Source organism: Rhinichthys klamathensis, unplaced genomic scaffold, assembly GCF_029890125.1.
Source record: "Rhinichthys klamathensis goyatoka isolate OS25496 unplaced genomic scaffold, OSU_Roscu_1.1 h1tg000011l_1, whole genome shotgun sequence".
In the NCBI taxonomy this organism is placed as follows: Eukaryota; Metazoa; Chordata; class Actinopteri; order Cypriniformes; family Leuciscidae; genus Rhinichthys; species Rhinichthys klamathensis.
The window spans coordinates 870833-885838 of NW_026606564.1; the positions used below are offsets into that span (position 1 = coordinate 870833).

Consider the following 15006-nt stretch of genomic DNA (forward strand, 5'->3'; position numbering starts at 1 on the left):
TTTTCTACAAGAAAAGCTTGAAAAGGCCAAGTCCTTGGTATTTCCAGAACAAACTCCATTTCCCAAGAGCCTCAGCTCTAAGTGCGTAGGTCGGCGCAGGCGCAGAAGCGTTGAGCGCTCATTGAAAGCTGGCTAACTTGCTAGGCTCAGTTTGTTCATCTGGGCTGTTTGGATCGTGAAGGCAGTGTGCAGTTTGTTTCTTCGTATCTAATATCGAGCGAACGGCATAATGAGCAAATCTAGTTTTCAATCGTTTGGCGGTGGCAGTACAGATGGTCCCGATAAGGTTGACATGTCTTTAGGTAACTAATGCCACTGATAAAACTAGCCTAGCGTGTTTAACGTTAACTTAGCTGTTTAGCATTTTGATATTGTATATTTTATTTATCACAGCTTGATTCGGCGTTAACATAGCATCAATCACTTGTTATCGGAATGTAATAACATTACACCTTTGTCAATATTGTATTGTATCATAACCACGTTTAGAGTCATAGCTTGACTGCGATTAGCTACATTTACTGAGTATAATTTATTTAACCAGAATGCTAATTAGTGTTTTCAATACATATTCAAGTACTGTTTTATTGAATTCATCTTCATGTATCATAATTGTGTTTTTTCTATATATGTGCTGCTTACTCCTATTTTTAATTGAACAACCCAACGCTTTGCATGATGTGACTTATATAGTTTGCTTTGCTCAGATTTATTGCATTCTTATTCCACAGATGATATTATTAGGCTAAATAAGAAGCAGAAACAAATCCAGTTCCAGAAGGCAAAGCACAGACTCCCTGTGAAAGGCCGCTTCACCCAGGGGAAGAAAACTGTGTCAAGACCTGGAGTGCCATCTAAAAGAGGTCAGAATGTGAACCTATCTTTTTTTTTTTTATTGATTTATTATAGAGTCCATCTAATTGTATAATTTTATGGAAGCTTGTTTCTGCCACGGAATATAAAATTCTCGCAATTGCTAGGAAAGAAGTCAGAAATGTACCTTCTATTGAAATCTTCCTGTTAAGGAATCAAGATTCCATAATATATCTCCCTCTTTTTAAAAAGTTGATGTTTTCTGAAGGCATGTTTTAGGATTACAAATTTTAACAACAGCCACAATATAACAATGAATTATTTTACTTCAGTGATTTATCTGATTGAGCATTTGCAACTCTTGTTTTTACCAGTAGTTGGAGGTGTTGTGAACAAACGTTTTGGTCAAAACCGCAAGCTTCCGCCCACGGTGGCCAGGCGTCGTGGGCAGGGGGTCATCACTGGTTTAGCAGCCAGAAAAAATGCTGCTCTTTTTAAAGGGATCAGTCCACTCAACCGACCTGCTCAGAACAGACCAGCTCAGAACCGGCCCATGCCGAACCGGCCCATGCCCAACAATGGAGCTTTTAACCAGGTGTGGAAACTGATCTTGCACTGAAGGGTGATTATGGGAATTAGTTTGGAGATGGTCAAACTTTGGGCTTAAAAGGTGATTTTTGTTTCACGCATGTGTGAAAGAATTTAGATGTTCTTGTTTTCACTTGTCTCAGAGGTCTCAGCCATTTGTCCAGCGGCGTGACACCCAGCGGCGACAGCTGCCGTTTCAGAGGAGACCAAACAGACAGATGGACTCCCAGAAACCTCAGGGCCCAGTTCCTCACAGACCCTTTCAGCTTCGCAGAAAATGGTGAATTTTTTGTTTTGTTTTAATAACTGAGAGGAAATCTGTGGTTGCTATGTGCCGTGCCCTACAGTGTTTCCCCTACCATTGTTTTGGGGGGGGCGGCCCGCCCCCCCAAAACGACCCCCCGCCCCCCCTAAATTGCTGACGAAATCCAGTCATAAAAAATAAATTTACTGTATAACACGGAATTTCATGGAATTTGTCAATCTTTTGAGGAATAAATAGAAAGCAGTTCAGTATACACTTGAAATCAAATCGCGATGTAGACTAGTGTGTGTGGATATTAAACCACAAAGACAATTTAAATACGAATCCTGCTTGTTCTGTGTGAATGAATGGTGCAGCCGACGCGCAGTTTCATTTAACATTACCACACACACACACACACACACACACACACACACTGAAGCACGTGTGACGCTTGCGCTGTTTTTTGGCCTATATGAAGACACAAATGCATAAACTTCCTCTCCAGGCTCTAGATCCACTCCGAAAGTCACTTCGTGATCATTTAACCGCTTCATTTGAGAAAAACTATCATTATGACATAAACACACAAACTCAAAAGGTCTTCACGCAACCCGTCAAAATAAAAGTTCGGTTTAACTTGACAGAAATATATTACCGTTGTACAGTAGAATTTAGATATGTCCCAATGTAATAATACACTAACACTAATCCAAATAAATTATCATCAAAACTGAATTTAAGGAATAATCCATGTTTTAATTTTAACAGTAAAGCTCATTGTGCAGCACGTTATTTGACAAAAAGTTGATTTAATTCCATATGATTAAAATTGATGATAAATGATAAAGTTTGTGTTTTATGTCTTCATTTTATTACCAGAAAAAACACAACACAGAATTAGTGTGATTTTTTTTTTTTTTTTTTTTTTTTTTTTTTAAATGTTGTATACGTTTAATGATTCATAATACACTATTTCAATTAATTAGACATGCTTTTTGATTGCTAAAAAATTTACACCACGTATCCGTAACACACCCGCTCCGCAACACTAGCAGTTCCCCCCGCCCCCCCCCCCCCCCCCCCCCCTGAAAAAAAATCCTAGGGGAAACACTGCCCTATGAAAGCAGACGTGAAAACATGGTGCATAAGAAGCCACAACTCCATGTGAAAAGGCACATCTTGAGTTTACCAAAAATATGTAGCTTGTAACGGCATGGGGTTTTTTTTCTCTCAAAATTAACTATTTAAATAATCAGTCAATACAGCAATCCTTCTTCCAAAATGTGATTTTTTGTTTTACCCTGATTCACTGTGGTAAGCCTATTATAAGTGTTTATATTTTAGACCTGTCGGGATGTTTTTCGTGGGAAATTGCGTACATGCGTCACTCACCTGTTCGTGTCTCATCATATCTGTAAATAGAGAATGGTTTCTCTGGTTACTTGGATGTGTGTTTAGTGTAGGAGTGGAAAAGGTTGACATGGAGCAGCTAAATATTTGAACCTCCAGTGAATCACCCGTTTTAAACAAACGCCAAACAGAGAATGCGACAGAGCTCGTAATAAAACAAGAATCAACATTGGCTTGGCTTTTTGAGTGTGGCTAGAACTGAGGGATTTGAAATGTTGTAAAAGAGACGCGGAGATGCAGTTTTTATTACTCAACAATCAATTGCTGTACATTATGTATGTAGCTGTCTAACAGAGTTCATTGTAAAGCATCATCTATTCTGAAGGGTCATATTCATTTGCACAGTCACACAGAACTAAAATGATGTTCTTTTGTTTTTAATCATTAGAGGGCCAAAAGTTACATAGTGGACCTTTTAAATTATAGTTTCTGAAACATGCATGAAATAAAAAATTATATGGGTTAAATGTCAATGTTAGACTTGTAATTCATTGAAAAGAAGAATTTCAAGTGAACAAAATCCTGATGTAATTCTGATTGATTACCATGCTTTACATAGAAAAAAAAAATCAGGGTGGGACTTAATATCATAGGAAGTTGTGACATTGTGGGAACGGTTGAATAATGACATCATTCCTTCATTCATGGTCTTTTTTTTCCTCCAAGTTGCCTCAGTGATGTGTAAATGTCTCCTGTTGATCATCTGCTTTCTACAGGAATGCTCCATCTGCCCAGCAAACACAGAGAGAAGCTCGACAGGCCACCTTCCTCTTCAGAAGAGGACTTAAAGTAAGAAGCAAATTATCTTCCGGCTCAGAGCAGCACAGAAGCTGTTCACCTTATCATTTGTTGTCACTAGTGCGTCCATGGAAAAATTCCTTCTGGCAAAAAGCTGAATAAATGGTTTCTGATCATGTGACCTTCCAATTTTAAAGAGCCTTTTGTTTCACTTATATGTGTAACATACCGGTAGTTTGCATACAGGCTACACATCGGCTCTTGTGACCGGGTCACACTCACATTTCACTGTAACATGTTTAAATTAGAAACTGGTCCTTAGAGTTTGTGTATAAATTGAATCACATTTAATGAGTGTTTAATGAATCGCACATTAAACTCACAGGCTATCATTTCAAGTCAGTCTGACAAATCCTTCACTGAATAAACGCACTGTATCAAAGTCTCGTTCGAATCGTTAGTTCAGAATTGTTTTTTTTAGTGACATTACTGATTTGATGTTCATATAGAAATGTTTGTAAAATACTAATTTTTATTCTGAATTAAAACTCAAGACCAATACAATGGGATTGTACTGGTTTGATTCCCTGTCTCATACAATTTTATTTATTTATTTTTTAAATAGGTTCATGCACAAGTTCAGAAGACACAGTCTGCTCCACCCACACAGCGAACTCGCTCGTAAGTAAACGATTCAAGGTTGGTTTTTTTTTTTTCTTTCTTTTCTACGCTATCACTTTTCAGTGATATTGCTGCAGTTGTTACACTATTATTCTACTGGGTCCAATTATCATGTTTCTGAAGGTGTCATGTGACACTGAATGATGCTGGAAATTCAGCTTTGCCATCACAGGAATAAATTACACTTTAAAATGTAAAACGGTTATGTAGAATTGTAATAATATTTAACAATATTAAGTTTTTTCTGTATTTTTACTGATCAAATAAATGCAGCTGAGCAAAAGTTACTACTTTCAAAAAGTCCCTTACTGATTTCCCCCCCCCCCCCCCTTTTCCACCAGGTGGCGCACTCCTACAAACAACAGTGGCATCCTCACAGTGTCGATAGAAAACCCCACAGCTAGAACACAGCCTGAGTACGATTACATTTTATTACTTTTGGATGCACCATTTCATAACGCATACACCGCTTGTCATTCAGATGTGTTTTTGTATTTGAAAGGATACTCCTAAAGCTGTCTGTTATCTTTAACACGCCCCACATGTTTCAAAACCACATCCATTAGTTCTGTCTTGTCATTTTAGTTTGACCGGTTTAACCTTTGAGGCTCTTTTTGACATGTTGTGAATGCTTTGAAGAGTTTTGAAGCGCATAACTAATGTATTCTTTCTTTTCCCCCGTGGCAGACCTGCTCAGTCCTGGTCGCTGCACCCCGTGACTTCAACAAGCTCGTCACCTCCACCTAAAGAAGAGCCAGAGAGGAAACCTCCCAAAGGTGTCGCCCTGCAGTTTGATATCAACAGTGTTGGAAAGCAGGTGGGACAAATCACAATTATATTTATTGTCGAGTCACTGAAACACTAAACTAATATAAGATAACCATGTTGTAATGCCTATTTTTGCATAATTCAGTCAGTTACAATTAATTGTTTACTGAAACCGAAATGATTACCTCACTTGATTGCGTTCCCAAACAACAGGAATCTGAGCACCAGATAACATGACCGTTTATTGCGTTTTGTCTGCATGCTTTGAGACGTCATTCATGGTGTAGGAAAAAAGAGCCATTGGCTGGGTCCGAAATGGCATAGTCTCTTGAATAAGTACGTTCTATATGTATATGTGTGTAGTATGAATGTAATCCGGATGTACTACATTGGCCATGTTGTCATTATCATGTGACCTACCAGTGTCAGTTACATCACTTCACTGTGATTCACTAATCTTCTCCTGTGGCCTCATGGGAATAGTAAAGTTTCCGTAGTAGGTCATCCTGATGCTGTTTGCCTACTCTTTAATGAGTATTGTGAATTCGGACACACTGTTTTTCGCCTACTAAATAGTAGGAAAGGATGCGATTTTGGATGCAGCCATATTGGCTTGAAAATTGGATGAAAACGATGCTTTATTTGCAAGCGTTTTATGCTATGTTCCTAGCCTGGGAAAACCCAGACAACTTCCGGCAAATTTAGATTTGCTCTGAAAGTTAGTCTGGCAAAGAGCTCATTCAAGCCCATTTCCAATCCGCCGAAATCGAGGCACCAATCAGAAACGTTGGGGCGGGCTTTACACGATGATGACAGCGCTGGGATTTTGAAGCAGATTTTGTAGCCTACATTACAAAGATGGATGCCGCCGTCGAACATCACTCGTTCGAATCAGCTATCGCGTCTGTTTTAAGCGATTTGAACGTTTCCTTTTTGTTAACAAACGAGCAAAGAACAACACTCGGAGATGTTTCTCCGCCGCTCTGCATACGTCATCTCCTTCATCGCTCTGATTGGGTTTAGGTCTATCCGCGACGTCCGTTGGTGACGCCCCTCTGGAAATGATTTGTCTATGACGCTTTGCCAGACCATAACTCAGTTACAACGGAGAATGGTCTGGTTTTAACCAGGCTACTATGTTCCAGTTATTCGTAACTTTGGTTGGAAACAGCTTAAGTCTGATTTGTCAAACATTTTTTATTTATTTTTTTATCTCTATAGTTTTGTTGATCTAATCCACAATCCACTGAATTATTCATTGATGAATAAGACTGATCCGATTCTCTAGTTCAAATCATTTACATCCACTTAGGAAATCTGCTTATGACCTGAATTATTCCACTAAATCCTGAACTTTAATCTGTGTTTTGCCTTCCTATTTGGAGAAAAAGCAGTCCGTTCCCAAACAGCTCCTGGAAACGCATTTACATCCCGTTATACCAAGATCAATCCTGGTAAACCCGATGGTCACCTTGATTTGTTCTGCTTTCCTTTATCAGACCGCAATGACCCTCAACGAGCGGTTTCGCATTCTGAAGGACCAGCGTGTGGCGGCAGCAGAGCAGAGCAGCAAAGGGGGCCGATTCGTCACTGTGGCCTAGAGCTGAACTCAGAGACACTGCTCACGTGTGTCTCTATTCCTGATCTCACTGAACAACAGTCCTTCAGGACAGAACAGGCAAACAAGGACCGGAGCTGAACTAACACTGTTCATGAACTCGCATTAAATACCCCTGATGGAAGAGACTTCGTCAGAAAGTGGATACGCTGTTTTTTTTTGTTTTGGGAAAGTTACTTTTTTTGTTTATTTTTCAAAAAAAAAAAAAAATCTGCTGTTCTGTCAAAAGCAAGCATAACTGTCCTTGAATTTCAGTTAAGTTGTGTCGTCTCCTAATCTGCCCTTGATATTTGATGGCGTTCTGTTTTTTATATATATACATAATTCTGTTGCAGCTCGAAGAATTTAAACGTTTCTGGATAGACTTTGTTTTTCATAAAGCGGTTGTATGAAGCAGAACACGTTCTTTTTGTAGAGCAAAAAAAGACTGTTTTAAGATGTTTTATATTTCAATTAAAAAAACATTGTGTAACAAATGTCTCATTTTTAATCTGTTAGCAGATGATGAATATAAACAGCATTCTTTGTAATAGGCAATTTTAAAGGGGTCATGAACTGGCTTTTTACATTTTTTTATATTGTTGTCTGAGGTCAACTTATGACGTTCGCTTGGTTTTTACATTCAAAAACATCAAAATGAATAAGTAATAGGCTATTTTCTACCCTAGTTTTGAGCCTAGCTCAAAAACGCTCGGTTTTTATGGGCGTCTCGCATTGAAGACTTGGAAGTAAACGCCCACTGCTGTGAGTGGATAACAGTTTTGCATATTATAATGAGTTTCGTGTAATGCGCGAATCGGTGGGCGGGGCTAAACCGGCCGTGTTGAAGTAGGCGTTGATCTTCTTCTGCGGGGCTGGTGTTTTATCCTCTTTGTCGTCATAGTTCCCCACTTTGAAAAACGAGTCGTTTGCTGAGCCTGGTGTCAATAAAAGCTATTATTGGACTAACCAGCGGTGCGTTTCCCGAAAGCATCGTTAGCCAACTATGGTCGCAAGTTGGTCGCAAATCCCATTGAACTCTATTGGTAACGACGGAACTTGCGACCATAGTTGGCTAACGATGCTTTCGGGAAACGCACCCCAGGACGTTTTCAGTTCTGAAACTTACAGAATATTCTTATAATATGATGACCTCTTAGATGTCAATTTGATTTCTCAGTTCATCACTCCTTTAAAACAAATAATAATTTTATGTACATTATGCATTCAATTAATTTCAGTGTTTGAAACTAAGGGTATGTTTACACGATAACGATATGCCTAACTAGAAGGTCCAACACATTGAAAGTTTCTGGGATACTGATAACTACACTGAACAAAATTATAAACGCAACACTTTTGTTCCCTTTCGAGAGGTTCCTCCTATTGCGTAATAGCTTACGCTATGGGAAAACTCCTTTTCTCGAGAAATATTGAAGTCTTTATGTAAAACGCATTGCAGCTGCACAGCATACAGCAATGAGCGAGGCAGCTCGGTCATTGGCTGTGCTGCGGCAACTTGCACGAACCAATGACGGGGCGACTCTGAACCCGCTTCCAATGAGCGTGCTTCGCGCCCACGCGCGTCAGAGCCCGCCAAGATGGGCGTGGCCAAGGGCTATATATTGGGCGCCCCGTCGTCTGAGTTCTTTAGATTTAATCTCCTTCAGCAAAGAACCTTCTCTTCGCTGGATCCTCCGGATTTGTTGGAGTCTTTTCGCCGCCGCCGTCGACAAGCCTACAGCAGGACTGCTTCGAGGACGCCGGCGCCTTCAGCCGCCTTCGATCGCCCTTCTGCTAAGCCATCCGGCGCGCATCATCTTCTAATATCCTTTCAAAAGCTATCAGTGTTGGCCCCCGCGACACTTTTCTAAAAGAGCAAATTTTACAAGGCGTTGTTTCAAATGCCTTCCTGCGCCTCGTGTCGAGGCCCTCTTCAGGACGGGGATCGTCACATCATTTGCGCCCGCTGCCTGGGACCGGACCACGCAGAAGCTGCCCTTACTCGAGGCGGATGTCCCGAGTGTGACGCCCTGGGCCTCACCGAGCTGCGCGCTCGCTTCGCCGTTTTCACCGCGAAAGAGCCCACCTCTTCCGTGCTGCCATCTCCTCTAGTCGAGCCGCGAAAGAAAAAACGCCGCTCACAGAGGCCGCCGGAGCACGCGGTTTGCAGTGATGTCACGCCGGGCCAATCCCCGCGTGCTTCACCACCACCCGAAGACTCCCCGCCGCCAGTCCAGTTCACACAGGCGGACCAGCACCCCTCCAGCGGAGCGATGGGGCTCGTCTCGTTTGGCGCGTCAGGGGATGACGATGATAAGGATGACAGTTTTTCCTGTGATGCTGCATCCGACGACTGGCCGGGCTCGTCCTTCGACCCCGCGCCATCGACATTAGCGGGGACGAGCGCGGGCTCCAGCATGGACTCGGAGATCGTCCGCATTCTCTCTAAGGCCGTGGAAGACCTCGGGCTCGATTGGTCTTCCCCGGAAGAACCCGCCCGCAGCCGACTGGACGAGTGGTTCCTGCAGGGGCGCCGACAGGCCCCTCGACAAAGACCCTCCCCCTTCTTCCCGGAAGTTCACGACGAACTCACGAAGTCGTGGAAAGCCCCGCACTCCGCTCGCCTGAAGCCTTCTTTTTCTTTGTCGCTCTCCTCTGTGGACGGCGCGAAAGAAAGAGGCTATGAGGGGACTCCGCCCCTCGAGGAGGCTGTGGCCAATCATCTGTGTCCACCCTCCAACGCTGGATGGAAAGCTAAAGCTTCTCATCCCTCGAAGCCTTGCCGGTCCACTTCAGCTCTCGCCGGTCGCGCATACGCCGCCGCCGGCCAAGCTGCATCAGCGCTTCACTCTATAGCTGTCCTCCAGGTGTTTCAAGCCAAACTTCTCCGCAGTATGGACGAGTCTGGACCCGATCCTGAGGCATTTAAGGACCTACGCAGCGCCACTGCCATAGCGCTGCGAGCTACAAAAGCCACCGCCCAATCCATCGGCCGTGCTATGGCTAACCTGACTGTCCTTGAGCGCCATCTGTGGCTGACGCTAACAGAGATGAAGGATGCAGATAAGGCGTCATTTCTCGACGCGCCTATCTCCCAAAGCGGCCTGTTTGGACCAGCGGTGAAGGAGTTCGCCGAGCGCTTCACCGAAGCCCGTAAAGACTCACAGGCTATGCGTCACTTCCTGCCCAAGCGATCTAGCTCATCGCAGAGCCGCCAACGGCCGCCTCAGCAGCAGCGAGCTAAGACGGAGCCCCCCGTCTCTCAGCCCAGACCTGAAACAGATTTTCGACGCCGCTCGCGCTCTGCCAACAGGAAGCAACCGCCCGAGCGACGGGGACCTCGGCCCAAGATTGTGCTGAACCCAGAGCCTCGTAAGTCCTCCTAGCTACAGGGAGGAAAAGGGAGAGCGCGTGTCTCGCAAGAGCCGGACCGTTCTCTCCAAAACGTTTAAAGCATTACCCAGTCCCCTTACAGGCGGCTGGAAATGTCTATACAGCAGCCAATGTGCCAGCCACACAGCTCGCCCACCTGCAAACAAACGCCGTTTTTACGGCGACACACAGAAATCACATAAAGAGCTATTTTCTGCCTGTGTCATTAAAGGGTCACGTGTCCACACCAAAGTGCGCATTCCCACATATCAAAACTGTCAACGCAGTGCCAAATGTTTTCCCAGCTCAGGCTGGACGCCCCATAAATGTAGATTGTGTGCCAACTGTCACGTATGCACCACTACACACAAGCACTGTTCCCACAGTTATAAACACTTCCCCAGTAAAAGCGGGAAGTTGTATAAGAGTAGCGCGTGTGCCCGCTGTTATGCACGCACCCCAACTCACAAACACTGTTTATATGGCCAAAAACCTCCCGCCACGAGCGGGAAGTTTTATGAAAGTGGCGCGCGTGCCTACCACAGTTTATGCACCCCCACCCATAAGCACTATACACACAGTGTTAAACATTTCCCCATCTCACTCTGTGAGCATTACAGCGAGCGTGCCTGTAATCTCACACGCACCCCTGCACTCGGCATTCAACAGAGCTGCTCAGCGCGCGCCCGCGCCGCTGAGAGCTGTAAGCTCGGTATTAACACAGAACGATTCGCTGGCGGGAGCCATACGTCACTGCGACACGCCCCCGGCCAGCATTCAGCCCGTATCTGTGCGAGCGAAAGCTTGGGAAAATATCCCTGACATGCCGAAATGGGTTTTGAACATAATAAAACACGGTTACTCGCTTCAATTCGCTCGCAGACCGCCCCGCTTCACAGCAGTGGTAGAGACGAAAGTGAGAAAAGATGTTTCACATGTTCTACGCACCGAGATGCTCAAACTGATACAGAAAGGCGCTATAGAAACAGTCCCCCCTCTATGAGCGAGGCAGGTTTTTACAGCCGCTATTTTCTCGTCCCGAAAAAGGATGGCGGTCTCCGCCCCATTCTAGATCTCAGACATCTGAACAAAGCTTTAATGATGCGCTCGTTCAGAATGATAACAACCAAGCATATCCTCGCGCAAGTTCGCCCGGGGGATTGGTTTCTGTCAGTGGATCTGAAAGACGCTTACTTTCACATTCCAATAGCGCCTCATCACAGGCCATTTCTGAGATTCGCTTTCGAGGGACGGTCATACCAGTACACAGTACGAGCATTCGGCCTGTCACTGGCACCCCGTACATTTACGAAATGTATGGATGCAGCAATTTCCCCCCTGAGACAGCGGGGAGTGCGAATACTAAATTATCTCGACGATTGGCTAATACTAGCACAATCAGAGAGCCAGTTAGTGACACACAGGTCTTGGATTATCAGTCATCTAGAGTGCCTAGGTCTAAAAATCAATTTTGCAAAGAGCATGCTATCCCCCAGCCAGAATATTTCTTTTCTGGGAATAGTGCTAGACTCAGTGCAGATGACGGCGCACCTCTCATCAGAGCGCGCGCTCACTATCCGGCGCCTTGCAACATCGTTCAGAGCGGATGCGCGCGCCCCCGTCAAGCGATTTCAGAGGATGCTCGGTCTCATGGCCTCAGCATCAGCTGTACTCCAGCTAGGATTGTTGCACATGCGTCCTCTCCAACGCTGGCTCAAAAGCCGTGTCCCCACTCACGCGTGGCGCTCGGGCCACTTTTTAATCAGAGCAAATCACGGCTGCATAAAAGCCCTGACGCCCTGGAAAGCTGTCGACTGGTATCAGTCCGGCGTGAGTTTGGGCGTGAACACAAGGAGAAAAATGATCACGACAGATGCCTCCAAAATAGGTTGGGGGGCCCTTTACGAGGGCAGGCCTGTCTCCGGTTTGTGGTCAAACCCGGAGAAGCGCCTACATATAAACTGTCTGGAATTGAAAGCGGTCGCTTTGGCTCTCAGAGCCCTGCTCCCGTACCTGAAGGACGAGCACGTCCTAGTCCGAACGGACAACATGACGGTAGTCTCGCATATAAACCGTCAGGGTGGACTCAGATCGAGCTCCCTGCACTCGATGGCCAGGGAGCTCCTCCTATGGTCCCAGCGCAACCTGCGCTCGCTGAGAGCAGCGCATGTGCCAGGTGTTCTGAACCAGGGAGCGGACATGCTGTCCAGAGACAAAGTTCTCCCAGGAGAATGGTCTCTCCACCCCCTGACGATTCAGTGGTTATGGCAAACCTTTGGCAGAGCAGAGGTCGACCTCTTTGCCTCCAAGGAAAATGCGCACTGCCCTCTCTTCTTTTCAAAGAGCACAGACGCGCTCGCCCAAGTCTGGCCGAGCCGCCCGCTGTATGCCTTCCCTCCGGTCGCGATGCTACCTCAGGTCATCAGTCGGATCAGGGAGGAAAAATGTGCAGTGCTCCTGGTAGCCCCACTCTGGAAGAACCAGACGTGGTTTCCAGAACTGATGCAGATGATGCAATCTGCCCCATGGCCGATTCCACTGAGGCTAGATCTCCTCAGGCAGGCCAACGGGATGATCCTCCATCCCCGCCCCGATCTGTGGGCCCTCCATGCGTGGCCCCTCAACGGATTCCCGGGAACCTCCCCAGTGGAGTGTTGAGAACCATCACTGAGGCGCGAGCGCCCTCTACGAGGCGCTTATATGCCCAGAAATGGAAGGTGTTCAGTGACTGGTGTAAATCCAGGAACCTGAATCCTGAGACATGCGAAGTACCGAGTGTGCTCGTTTTCTTACAAGAGCTGTTGGAGGCAGGCCGCACCCCCTCCACGCTCAAAGTATATGTGGCTGCCATAGCGGCATCACATGAACCGGTCGAAGGACGCACACTAGGGAAAAACTACCTAGTTGTTCGTTTCCTGAGGGGCGCCAGGAGGATAAATCCCCCACGCCCCCCCCTCGGTGCCGATTTGGGACCTGGCCACGGTCCTGGACGCACTTAAGCATGCCCCGTTCGAACCCCTCCGAACTGTGCACCTTAAACAGCTTTCGCTCAAAACTGCTCTCTTGCTGGCTCTCGCCTCGGTCAAGAGAGTGGGCGACCTGCACGCGCTGTCATCAAGCGCTACCTGCCTGGAGTTTGGACCTAACGACAGCAGGGTTGTCCTCAGGCCAAAACACGGGTATATTCCTAAGGTGCTCTCTACTCCTTTCAGAGCACAGGTGATATCTTTGGCCGCGCTATCGTCCCCAGCAGACGAAAGTGACGCTAATTTACTCTGCCCGGTCAGGGCACTCAGAGTATATTTGGAACGTTCTGCCCTGTTCAGACAGACAGAGCAGTTGTTCGTATGCTTTGGCGGCCTGGCTGTGTCAAAGCAAAGAATATCGCGCTGGATAGTTGATGCTATAGCGCTGGCTTATGAAGCCAAGGGCCTTCAGTGCCCCTTGGGCATCAGAGCTCACTCTACGAAAGGCATGGCCTCCTCGTGGGCGTGGTCGAGTGGGATACCCATTCAAGATATTTGTGCGGCTGCAGGCTGGGCCTCACCGTCCACATTTATCAGGTTTTATAACCTACAGGTCCCCTCATTGCACTCTAACATACTGTCGGTCTAACTATGCATAGGCTGGGGTGTGTACATGCTGAGCATTGTCTCCTCCCTCATAGAATCCGTCTTTGACTGATGTAGAGGATTTTTCATACATGACAGTACATAAAAATGTGCTTGTGTGTGTCTCTGGACGCCCATCGGGCCGTTCCAAGTTGTCCTTTTATAAAGCCCGCCTTCGGCTGGCTCGTTGGATAATTACTTTGCTCGAAGGCTCAGATATCTGCCTCCGGCTTAATAGAGCGAAGTCAGCACGCACGGCGTTTTACATGGCGTTCCCATAGCGTAAGCTATTACGCAATAGGAGGAACCTCTCGAAAGGGAACGACTCGGTTACTAACGTAACCTCGGTTCCCTGAGAGGAGGGAACGAGTATTGCGTAATCTGCCGTGCTTATGCTTGGTCAGTTTGCTTCAGTCGATTGAACCTAAAGAACTCAGACGACGGGGCGCCCAATATATAGCCCTTGGCCACGCCCATCTTGGCGGGCTCGAAGCACGCTCATTGGAAGCGGGTTCAGAGTCGCCCCGTCATTGGTTCGTGCAAGTTGCCGCAGCACAGCCAATGACCGAGCTGCCTCGCTCATTGCTGTATGCTGTGCAGCTGCAATGCGTTTTACATAAAGACTTCAATATTTCTCGAGAAAAGGAGTTTTCCCATAGCATAAGCTATTACGCAATACTCGTTCCCTCCTCTCAGGGAACCGAGGTTACGTTAGTAACCGAGTCGTTTTTGCCCCCATTTTTGAGCTGAACTCAAAATATATATGCAGGCGTATAATTCTCAAAATATATCAGTAGTAGACCCTTTAAAGAATATTATGTACAAAATATGATAGTTCTATCTGTTAATTAACCTCTTAAGTGTTAATTAACCTCTTAAGTGTCACCGGTGGGCCCAAATCCATTACATTTTTAAAACAGTAATATCCTATACTAAACCTAAACTAATCTTGACAAACTATATATCATTTGAAAGCTTACAATCTCTAGTTTCCATATTTGGTGATTGATTTTCAAAATAAACTACAGAGGAGCCGTAATTTATCAATTTGCAACAATAATATTTTCATACTCCTAAGGCTTGTTTAGACCTTTATTTTGAAATAGTGATAAACATGAAAAATCATGAAAGAATGGTAGAAACCTCAATTTGTTTTCATGCCAAGAGTTCAAAAGATA

General features: G+C 45.5%; 1 protein-coding gene across 1 annotated transcript; it reads left to right on the forward strand.

Annotated features, from left to right (window-relative positions):
• Nucleotides 1-105: 105 nt before the first annotated feature.
• LOC130096593 (UAP56-interacting factor-like) lies at nt 106-7023 on the forward strand. Its single transcript, XM_056263156.1, has 9 exons — nt 106-302; nt 732-863; nt 1188-1408; nt 1545-1681; nt 3775-3847; nt 4422-4477; nt 4819-4893; nt 5165-5294; nt 6745-7023. The coding sequence occupies exons 1-9, from the start codon at nt 230-232 to the stop codon at nt 6844-6846; spliced, it is 999 nt and encodes a 332-aa protein (XP_056119131.1). The 5' UTR covers nt 106-229; the 3' UTR covers nt 6847-7023.
• Nucleotides 7024-15006: the final 7983 nt, after the last annotated feature.